The 12,303-nt window shown below is 35.0% G+C and overlaps 1 protein-coding gene across 1 annotated transcript in view; it reads left to right on the top strand.

Annotated features, from left to right (window-relative positions):
• The first annotated feature begins 542 nt into the window (after positions 1-542).
• Positions 543-12,303, top strand: part of LOC140170705 (uncharacterized) — a 51,775-nt gene continuing 40,014 nt past the window's right edge. The window contains exons 1-11 of the mRNA XM_072193943.1: positions 543-631; positions 5,235-5,311; positions 6,063-6,305; positions 7,785-7,947; positions 8,301-8,428; positions 8,830-9,075; positions 9,940-9,996; positions 10,876-10,968; positions 11,452-11,544; positions 11,637-11,729; positions 12,209-12,301. Coding sequence (XP_072050044.1) covers positions 5,242-5,311; positions 6,063-6,305; positions 7,785-7,947; positions 8,301-8,428; positions 8,830-9,075; positions 9,940-9,996; positions 10,876-10,968; positions 11,452-11,544; positions 11,637-11,729; positions 12,209-12,301 — 1,279 coding nt within the window. The 5' untranslated portion in view covers positions 543-631; positions 5,235-5,241. The remainder of the gene's footprint in view (positions 632-5,234; positions 5,312-6,062; positions 6,306-7,784; positions 7,948-8,300; positions 8,429-8,829; positions 9,076-9,939; positions 9,997-10,875; positions 10,969-11,451; positions 11,545-11,636; positions 11,730-12,208; positions 12,302-12,303) is intronic.

Genomic DNA, 12,303 nt, shown 5'->3' with positions numbered 1-12,303 from the left:
ATGTATATTGGACTATTCCAGTTGAAATCCATACACCCTCTATTAAAGATTTTTAGGTTAATAATACGTATCACTTATTGGGAGTGAACCCGGGGAGTGAACAGTGCCGCCAACAAGGGGGATTAAGGGGGTGCGTTACACCCGGGCCCGGGATCCTAGGGGGCCCGTAAAAATAAAGAAAATATAACTTATGGGCCCATAAAAGCTAAGAAACGAGACCTCAGAGGGCCCATTTAAAAAGGGGCTATGACGTTCATTTTACCCCTGGGCCCGTAGTGAAATTAATGCAAACTAATGCACGCGTACTGAGATACCCATGGATTTTGGCGATTTTACTAACGTTTGCTCTGATTGGTTTTTATCTAGGAATCATGAAACGATCTTAATCTCCCACACAGGGGGTGTAGATTTCAAATGGAGTCACTCATTCAGGTAACTCCATTTCAAATTCACACTCCCTATGTGGACGATTATAAGGTCATGTCCACAGGGGGTGTATGAATGTTAACTGGAATAGCTGCATTATTAATGCCCAAACCAGACATCAACCATCGAGGAAGTAATGTGTAATGTGGTGCATTGTGCCAACGCATTTGACGCAAACAGTTGGAAATATGGTCTGTAGAAAAAGGTAAGGGACTCTTAATATTAATTTGCTTCTGAAGTTAAAATGTTTCATGCAATAACCCAGCTCATCATTGCCGTCGGTAGATCTGAAGCCGGCGGTACACGGCTGGCCCTGACGAAAAACTTTTGAGAATTGCTGCATTTGCTATATATCAAAGTTAATTTGATGATGTGAAAATGATATTATTGGTGTCAAAGGTTCGAATCCCGGGGGTCCAAGTGACTTTTTTGTTCATCTTCTCTCCTTTTTCGTATCTTCTTTAACTTCCGATATCAAATAGCAGGGTTAAGTGTTATGGTTAATGGAAAAAATCGCATTCCTAGCGGCAAGTTTGCGTAAAAGTTGGCAACCAGCTTATGTTTGTTAATTTGGGTATGCTGAACTCGAATTTGTTGTCTGCCAAGCAATATTTTGAGACCGTGACCCTCAAAAGACCCCCAAATGACCCCCATAGGATCGCATAGGGGGTAACAATTTATTTTATTCCAATAACACTTTCAAACATGTCTAATTATGCGTTTGGCCCCACGGATCCCAGAAATGTAATGTTTGTGCGTGTACGACCTATTATTTTCGTATAAGTTGAGTCAATCAAGTGATCCGCATAACATGAACAGGGAATATGACGGGTTAGGCAAGTGAGCATTTTGTGTGTGATGTGTATATCCCATTCATGTAAAGGCCCATTCAGTGGTCCCAGCGAAGGTGTAACAAATAAAATTGTGTATAAATTACTTAAAAGTGGAGGATAAGGCATTAAAATTGTCAGTGGGTATTTTTGAAATGCAAATTTGGCAAAAAACGAGGAAAACAGCAGTATTGATAAAGTTGGAAGCTCCATTGAAATACATGTAGCTAATTTACAATATACTTGTGCAGAGAAATGACATTTTCATGCAAAATGTCCTATTTTGTCTTCCGCTTTAACCACTTGCAAGTTGCAGGCTATATTAGTACATCTATACTAAGGTGCAAAACACGGAATTTTGATAAGTTTGATGATTTTCTGAATGAGCAAATCACTGAATGGGCCTTTAAACATAGTTTTACGCTCTGTGTTTATGTTATGTGGTAAACAAAAGTCACGCACTTCCTCTTACATGGAAATGGCTGTAATATCAATATTAGCATTGGGCTATTCCATTTAAAATCCACACTACCCCTGTGGAAGATTTTGGAAATATCTTCCACAGGGGGAGTATGTTTTTCAAATGTAATTGGTCAGAGTTAACCATTTCAAAACCCATACTCCCCTTATATAATGGGTTTACCTATATCTTTCACAACTGGAGTGACAATTGCAAATGGAAGTTACCGAACTGTCTATTCTATTTGAAACTCATACTCCCTCTGTGGAAGACTTTAGCTAAATCTTCCACAGGGGTAGTGTGGATTTTAAATGGAATAGCCCATTAGCAAGTCGTTCAATAAATCCAAAATCCAAAATAAACATTTTGTTACGGAAAATGTGGTACATGTATGTAAAGTTGACACTTCATTGGGAAAATTGAGCGAGAGACGACAGAGATGTCACGGATATTATCATCCAGTGTAATGATTTCATGCTCACATGAATGCACACTTTCTGTGTTTCTCTTATCCAATTAAGAGTACAATAATGTTGCCAAATTTACAGAGTTAATACTTTCCGGGGTATGTTATAGTTTCAATAGAATCACCAGACCTGAGCAATATAAGATTCCTAACAATTTTTTTTTACACAAAATGTTTAAGATATTATTTTTCACTACATGTATTTCAGTTAAGGAGAATACACGAGAAAGTATTGATTCGTAGATCCGAATCCACGAGCGATAGCGAGTGGATTGGGATCTACGAATCAATACTTTCGAGTGTATTCTCTGACTTAAACCATTGCCCCAAATATAAATAGGCCCAGAGAGTGGATACATTTTTTAAATTATTTATTTATTTATTTATTTCAATTTCTTTCTTTCTTTCTTTCTTTCTTTCTTTCTTTCTTTCTTTCTTTCTTTCTTTCTTTCTTTCTTTCTTTCTTTCTTTCTTTCTTTCTTTCTTTCTTTCTTTCTTTCTTTCTTTCTTTCTTTCTTTCTTTCTTTCTTTCTTTCTTTCTTTCTTTCTTTCTTTCTTTCTTTCTTTCTTTCTTTCTTTCTTTCTTTCTTTCTCTCTCTCTTTATTCATTTATTTAAGTATTTATTTATTCATCTTTTCATTATTTTTTATTCACTTATTTTTTTATTGATCTATTATTATTTTATTTATTTGAAATTATTATTATTATTTCATTTATTGCATGAATATTTATTGCATGACTAGGTCCAGAGAGTGGATACATTATTTATTATTTATTATTTATTTTTTATTTATTTATTTTTTATTTATTTATTTATTTATTTATTTATTTATTTATTTATTTATTTATTTATTTATTTATTTATTTATTTATTTATTTATTTATTTATTTATTTTTAAATTTATTTATTCTCTCTTTCTTTCTTTCTTTCTTTCTTTCTTTCTTTATATATTCATTTTTCTCATTTATTTAATATTTATTTATTCATCTTTTCATATATTTTTTTATTCATTTATTTATTTATTGATCTATTATTTATTTATTTGAAATTATTATTATTATTTCATTTATTGCATGAATATTTATTGCATGACTAGGCCCAGAGAGTGGATACATTTTTTATTACTTCTTTCTTTCTTTCTTTCTTTCTTTCTTTCTTTCTTTCTTTCTTTCTTTCTTTCTTTCTTTCTTTCTTTGTTTCTTTGTTTCTTTCTTTCTTTCTTTCTTTTTTAAAATTTATTCTCTCTTTCTTTCTTTATATATTCATTTTTCTCATTAATTTAATTATTTATTTATTCATCTTTTCATATATTTTTTTAATATTGATCTATTTTTTATTTATTTGAAATTATTATTATTATTTCATTTAGTGCATGAATATTTATTGCATGACTACGCACAGAGAGTGGATACATTTTTTATTACTTATTTTTTCTTTCTTTCTTTTTTTTTTCTTTCTTTCTTTTTCTTTCTTTCCTTCTTTCTTTCTTTCTTTCTTTCTTTCTTTCTTTCTTTCTTTCCTTCTCTCTTTCTTTCTTTCTTTCTTTCTTTCATTCTTTTTATTCATTTATCTATATATTTATTTAACTATTTATTTATTCATCTTTTCATAATAAGCTTTTATTCATATATTTATTTATTGATCTATTATTTATCTATTGAAAATTATTATTATTTCTTTTATGCATTTTTTAAATTTAAGCATATTCATTGTGTATATATATATATTTATTGTATTCATTGTATATGTTTGTAATTTACTTTTTAAAAGCACTTCTAATAATATTTAGTCTTCATTTAAAATATTTCATTCACTTCCAGCATTATATTTGTATATTATTAAGAACATGCACTAATGCGGCATTGAATCGATTTATATTACCTCACTTGTTATTTTAACACCTTTAAAACCACTTGTTGATTCATCGAATTCCTCCGTGGTCTAACGGGCTAAGGCGCTGGATGTTTAGATTTTCTGTGTTAGACCTATGTAAATGTATTCTTTTATCATGTTGCGGGGTTCGATTCCGTGGTTTTTTTTGGTTTTTTTTGGGTAAATTAAATTAATTGGTGAATTCAATAAAGCATTCACTGCCAAATTCAGTGTAATAAAAACATGGTAAAGACAAACCTTTCATGAAAAAAAAAAAAAAACAAAATATTCCATGATTTTACTACGATACGTCAATGGCAGACTTAACTAAGCATTGTTACGTGAATCATCGACAAGGTAGCAATAGTGTAGTGGTCAGCATTGACACCTCTCACGCGTGCGACCCGGGTTCAATCCTCGATGGATTCGTACTTACGAATCCACACTTAACCGTTGATTCGTTCAGAAAAGTGTTGATTCGTAGATAATAATCAACAGTAAATTGAATAGAGTGACGTCACGGCAATGGTTTAATTAACTGTAAGATATGGAGAAGTCCTAAACTCCTCAATTTTATAGGGTGTAAAACAATTTAATAACATTGAAAACATTAATTCAAAACATTCTAACATAATGTTATTAAGAGTTGACAAAATATTTACCAACAAAATCAATGTTGTTAATGAGATTTAAAAAATATTTACCAACAAAATTAATGTTGTTAAAGAGATTTTTCATATTTAAGCGTTTTGAAAAATGTTTTCATAAAACGTTTTGACCAAAACCAAAACGCGTTTAAAACACCGTTTATAACGTTTTAAAAACATGTTCGTGACAGAACGGACTATATACATATAATTATTGTGTGTAACTATAGGCATAGTATTATTATTACTATTATTATTATTATTATTATTATTATTATTATTATTATTATTATTATTATTATTATTATTATTATTATTATTATTATTATCATCATTATTATTATAGGCCTATTTCATTGTAGTTCTATTGCTTTAATTGGTTGCGCATAATGCCAAAACATTCAGGCACATTTTCATAAAAATCCATTCCGAAATTCTGTCTAAAAATCCAAAGTACATAAACATAATAATTCTTTTATAACATTACGGTTCATATTGCTATTGACAAATATCGTCATCAATTTTCTTCAGGTAAACTATGATATCTCCGTGTCTTATTCGTATTGTGTGCCTAATGGTGTTTGGAAGAATTGCTGTCACCTCGGCAGGTAAAAAATTATTATATCACAAGTATCATATATATTCAAATGGTAATGAACAAATTGACCACCACCACCACCACCACCACCACTGGCGTTGGCGTAATGTGACCGCTCCTACCCGGGGGCTGCAGAAAGGGTAAAATTTGCCGCTCCCTTCATCAACAGCCCAAAAAGGCTGACCCATTTTTTCCCGATGCTATAAAAAAGTGACGAGCCTCAAAAGGATTTTAGGCGTCAGAGATCTAAAAGCAAAACTTTTATGTATAGTACCAGTTTTTACGCCCTCTTTTTTAAAATAATTCCTTTTGCCGCCACTTCTTCTTCAGCCATAAATTTGGAATTTTACCTTACTTTGGCCCATGATTGGGGTGAATTTGTGTGGGAAATGGGCAGCAGAGAAGTTGCACGGCCAATTTGGGCGAGCTTCTTCCCTTTTTCCTTTCCCTTCTCTTTGTTCGTTTATCTTCTTTTCTTTTCGAATTTGTCTCCTTTGCCTTTTCTCTTTCATATTTTTGTCAGGGGGTATTTTTCTCTTTAATTTTTTTGGTCAGGGAGGGCACTCTGCTCCCTGACTCGCCTTCTCCACCAGCTGGCTACGACACTGGCCACCACTAAACAGTTTTACTTTGACAACTTGCATAATTGTCCTTTTTACTTACGGTAAAACAACCGCAAGTCCCATCACTACTAACAGCAAAACCGGTCACCGATACCAAAACCACCACGACATTAAAAATTGTTCCTTTTTTACTTGCAGCTGATTTCCTCATCGTCGCAGATTTATTTGCAAAACAAATACAAACCAATCCGATCAACACAGTAGGTACGGTAGACACGTTAACAACCATCCCATTGCAAGATGTCGAAAACCCTGTTGCAGTTAACTATGATCCAATTGATCAGAAAATGTATTGGACTGATGTTGGGCGGAAAACTATCAGCAAAGCGTCTCTGGATGGAACAGCACAGGAAGATGTCGTATCGCTGTCAACGAATTCAAGTAGGGTATACTCAAGTATTCACTAATCACCAAAAGTATTTACACACCAAGTGGTGTCAAAATCATCCCAGATAATTAAATGCTATCATAGTATTCCACTGTGTTATATATTTGTGTACGGACTAGTCGATTCTCATTAAAGTGAGTCTTCGGCAATCATAACATTATGCCTTATGTGCTATAAAAATTATTATCAAGCACGAATCACATGGTTTTGTTTAAAACCACCTCATAGTGACCATAAAATCAGTCGGCTCTCAACACGCGATATTCAAATTTCCCGCGCCGAAATTGCCCAAGTACAATGACGTAATGGTTATTTGTATTCAATTGTCGTCAGCCATAGTGGTCAACGACAGCCTGTAAAGTGTGCTGAGGCTTGTGGATCAACGTCTAGGCGTTGTGCCTGTGCGTAGCGCACTATAAATCACTGCGCTTTGTTTTTGTTTTTAATCAATGGGCGATCAAAAGAAAGGCATGCGTAAACGACTGCGTCCGGACTGCATTAAACTTTCTCCTTTTTGCTTGGTCAAGAGGGTAATTAGTGACACTAGTCTAGAGGGTAATTGGTGACAAAAGACTCTAGCACACAGCGTCATCATCCCTATATCTTCGTGTCAAAAATTGCCGTGATAGTACGATGAATCCTCTCGTTTTTCAACAGCTACGCATGGCGATTTTGTTCGAGATGGTCCGAGCGACTCAGGCTAAGCATACCATTTTACACACGATATGAGATTCCACAGAGCCTGCCACACAGTTTCTATTCTATGTTTTACGATTTGCGCATGATCAGTATCGGTATCCCATATGATATTTCTATTACAAGAAAATTTGATTTGTTGTCAGGTAAATCCCAGGTTTTATCTTTAATACACTAACTGGGAATTAAATACACTAATTAGCGGGGACCGGTATTTTGCTGGGGATATATTTTACTGCATTTTATAAGTAACGATTTTGATCTTCAAAATAAAAATTGTGATATATTCAACTATTTGAGAATTCCATTTTTATAAAGAACACATGTATTAGAAAATTAAATCACAAGTCATACAATACACACTGTGCCACTTTCTTTATCTGCGTCAATAATAGAATATCGATTTCAATCAAATTGAATACATATCGCTCCATTTTGAGTTTGTAGTTCACCACTGAGCGATCCAGCGATCGATTGCTAGCCAATCAGATAGAACTCCTTTTCTTTCATTCGGTGAAATACCACTCGCCCGTCGCTCACCAACGGAGTATTAAGTTTATATTTATAATATAGGGTGTCGACCCTGTGTAGCATAGGCGATTCATTTGAAGCTGATGGGTTATTTGGGGGTCATTTTGTGAAACCCTTCAAAATGCTCTTCTTACTCTACTAAATGTTGCCAAAAAATTAAACATAATATTCTACGATAGCTTCAACATTATTAAATACATGTAGTGAACATTATTAATGTTAACACATTCATTCTTTCACCACAGACGCAGATGGCATTGCGCTAGACGTTAACAACAGACAGATATACTGGACAGATAATGGAAACGCAACTATTGAAAAAATAAACATGGATGGGACAGGACGAGAAGTCATTGTGCAGGACAATTTAGATAAACCAAGGGGCATTGTTGTATATTCTCCTGGACGGTGAGGTTTTGTTTTACCCATTCAATATCCCATCAAGTGAGATTGATTCGGGAACATTTTTTTCACCAGGGGTCATAGATGTTGTAGATAGGTAAAAGTACACAGGACGCTCGTGAGATCCACTTAAGAGTAATCAAAATGTATACTTTATACTAAATATTTAACAATCTGGTACTTTCAGGTGGATTCAATGATGCGCTTAGAAGAGGTAGGATTTTTAAATACCCCTAAAACAGACGGGTAACAACCATTTTGATACATCCCGTATTTTGCATTTTTATGTCACCGTATTCTTTAAAAAAAAAATTTCACAACATGTTTTAAAATAATATCATGTTTTGTTCTTCCCTCAGGCTCATGTACTGGACAGATTGGGGAGATGCTCCTAAGATAGAAAGATCCCTTGTAGATGGAACCGAGCGAGTTACCCTCGTGGACAATCGTATCCAATTTCCAAATGGTATAGCTATTGATTATGCAGGTTAGACCTAGATTTAGTATAATTGTGACTGGCTATAGCCTATGAACATTGAATGTATTTTAATCGGAAGGGGAGCAATATGGGGGCTGACAAAAGGAACATTAATTTATTGATGACCCATTCTGGGGGTGCCCACTCGGAGTCAGAAATTTGGCAAAAAAACAACAACGTCAAAACCACCCATTTTCCTGGTTTAATATGTTTATGACGATATTTTTTCACTTCAGGGCTGAAGAGTATTCGAACCACTACCAAAATTTATATCAATGCTTATAGCATTCGGCCTATGCCAGTCTAGTCTGACATCGGACAAGAATCGAATTCTACAGAAGATTTGTTATTAATTACAGAAGTAGAAATATAGCTTTCAATCGTTTTACCATTTACTTTAATATTTTCAGAGAGAAGAATCTATTGGTGTGATTCTGGCCTCGATACGATAGAGAGTGTCGATTTCGATGGAGGCAGCAGACTCGTCAATTCTTATCCTGATATCCATCCATTTGATATTTACGTCTATGAAAACTATCTTTATTGGACTGACTGGATCTTAATGCAAATTATTCGAATAGACAAGAGTGATGGTGCAAATGTAATTCCTATCGAAATACAATTTGGACGCCCGGCAGGCTTACATATACACCAAGGTAACGGGTTTATTTCTGTTTCTGGTTAAAAGCTAGACCCTGTTACATGCATAACTCTTTTTTGGGATTCCATGGAATTGCGTGGACCTTTCTCTGAGATTTTGGAGAAATGTGTGGGACTGGGCCTTAAGCAAATTAGCGCAATTTTGCTAATACCGCTGTAAGCATGAAACGGACAAATGATTGTCTTGACCTACAGGGTGTCCCAGAATGATTTATACCGTGTTTGAACAAAATATCAAAAATATATAGCCAACAGTGTATCTAATTTTAATAAATGCAATACAATACCACACATGTCTCCTACTTATTCTGTGACTTTCATGGAAATAGCATGATTCGTTTTGGCGTGACATTGCTGAAAATGGACGAAAACTGCAAGTGTGTAATTTACAATGCAAATGCATCATAACACATGGATCCTTTATCACCATCGTCCAGCCGCACTGTGCAATATATTGAAGAAATCCTACATTCTTTGCCGCCAAAAAGAGAATAGTTTAAGGTCACTCAAGCGTAGCAAATCCTTTATTCCATACAATGGTTGACAAAAATTCACTATTTTTACGCAATCCTCTCTAACTTCTACTAGAAACGCCCAATTTTGAAAATCTAAAAAATCTGAGAAAGCTAAATATATGTAAAACTTAAAATGCAAAACAATATGACCAATAAAAATGCCGATCATACCTACAAAATTCATTCTTTCTCGGTATAAATCATTTTGGGACACCCTGTATAGCTGATATATTTTCTGCTTTGCCCAGTTTCGGTGCTATATGATGTTTTAGTTTTGTGTTCCTATAATTAACGATTAATGGAATATATTCTTTTGTTCTTTTCTGTATTTTTTTGTGACTGAAGAAAACAGTACTAATTCGTATGATGAAATCACCACCATATCACCGTTAACATCAGCAGGTAATTACACACTGCACAACAATAACATTAGACATAAAATATGGTACATGCCATCAGTGGTTACAGTTAGGGTTTAGGACATTGTAGATTAGGATTAGGGTTAGGTAGAAGCTATAACCTGCTGTAAATATCAAAGTTGATCTGTTACGCTAAAACTTTACATTAACCTGGGATTGGGCTCTCAAGAATTTGCTGGGAATCCATACTAGATCCCGGTTAGGACTAGCTTTAAGTAAAAACATACCCTTAACGGGATCAGATTTGTATAAAATCATCTCTAGCGGACCAGATTTTCTATAAAAACACGAGTTTAGTTTGCTATTATACTAGCTTCACAGAATCACACACCGGTCTAACGTCGCACTTGCCATGAAAACCTACGATTGCTGTAACTTGTCCAAAGACCCATTATGGTTGGGGTAATCACATAACCTGCTGTAAATAAATCCGTTGCGTTAAAACCCCGGGGGGGGGGGGGGTCACTGCTACTGTGGCTTGTACACCATCCGCGGTAATCAACTTTTGAAAAGCACCCTAAACAAGGATTTAGCCCTTGGCTAAAACGATACCCTAAACAGGGATTTTAACACCAAATTTCATACCCTAAATTTCATTTCACCGTATTTAGCAATTGCAATTTTGCTACCCCTTTTTTCATTATCGCGGATGGTGTACAGGCCACAATGGGAGTGCCCCCCTGGGGTTAAAACCTCACCTTGAAATTTGATTTGAGTCAAGTTACGCTAGGCTATTATATACCCGGCTATTATTATTATATACTAGCTTCATAGAATCAGCCTTCGGGCTTCATAGTCTAACCTGATGTAACTGCCATGAAAACCTATGATTCCTATAAAATGTTTTGTTTTTTCGCATCAGTTTCATCGTCTACAAAAACCACAACCACTCTATATGACGGAATCACCACTACATCAAGAGAAACAACGCCACCGTTGAAAACGACATACAAAGGTAACAAAACACACATGATTATGTTAGATCTAGAGATGGATTGGTAGTGTAGTGTTCCCGGGGTTTCGTGACAGGTTTACCATAAACAGGTATATTAACACATAATATCGATATAATTAATTACAAAAGCGAGATGAAGATCGTGGATTTTACTGTAGAAACCAATGATGGGCCTCACCCCATGGTAATTTTTGATGGCCACTGAGTCCTACCCCGGGTAAGGTGAAATTGGTAAAACATTTATCACTAAAACGAGCGCAAAGGATGGATCTGCGATTAGCTTACGTCGATAAGGCGTAAATACTCTCGTTTGTTTGTGATGGATGGGAGGGGGCGGGTTGGTACAGCCCCCTTCGTAGGATTAAAACCTTACCTTGAAATTTGAGTGTACTAGCTTCATTAAAGCACCCTTCGGTCTTCATATTATACTCTGTCGTAGCTGCCATGAAAAATAAAATATTTTGGGTTTTTTTTTCGCATCAGTTTCATCGTCTACACAAACCACAACCACTCTATATGACGGAATCATCACTGCATCAAGAAAAACAACGCCACCATTGAAGACGACATACAAAGGTAACAAAACACATGTTATATGTTAGTTACATAATAGATCTAGAGATTGTTAGTGTTTCGTTACTATAAAATGTTTTGTTTTTTCGCATCAGTTTCATCGTCTACAAAAACCACAACCACTCTATATGACGGAATCACCACTACATCAAGAGAAACAACGCCACCGTTGAAAACGACATACAAAGGTAACAAAACACACATGATTATGTTAGATCTAGAGATGGATTGGTAGTGTAGTGTTCCCGGGGTTTCGTGACAGGTATACCATAAACAGGTATATTAATACATAATATCGATATAATTAATTACAAGAGCGAGATGAAGATCGTGGATTTTACTGTAGAAACCAATGATGGGCCTCACCCCATGGTAATTTTTGATGGCCAGTCCTACCCCGGGTAAGGTGACATTGGTAAAACATTTATCACTAAAACGAGCGCAAAGGATGGATCTGCGATTAGCTTACGTCGATAAGGCGTAAATACTCTCGTTTGTTTATGATGGATGGGAGGGGGCGGGTTGGTACAGCCCCCTTCGTAGGATTAAAATCTTACCTTGAAATTTGAGTGTACTAGCTTCATTAAAGCACCCTTCGGTCTTCATATTATACTCTGTCGTAGCTGCCATGAAAAATAAAATATTTTTGGGGTTTTTTTCGCATCAGATTCATCGTCTACACAAACCACAACCACTCTATATGACGGAATCATCACTGCATCAAGAAAAACAACGCCACCATTGAAAACGACATACAAAGGT

Source organism: Amphiura filiformis, chromosome 15 (assembly GCF_039555335.1).
Source record: "Amphiura filiformis chromosome 15, Afil_fr2py, whole genome shotgun sequence".
Taxonomy (NCBI): Eukaryota; Metazoa; Echinodermata; class Ophiuroidea; order Amphilepidida; family Amphiuridae; genus Amphiura; species Amphiura filiformis.
The sequence above is the reverse complement of the archived record's forward strand: the minus strand, read 5'-3'. Positions and strand labels throughout refer to the sequence as shown.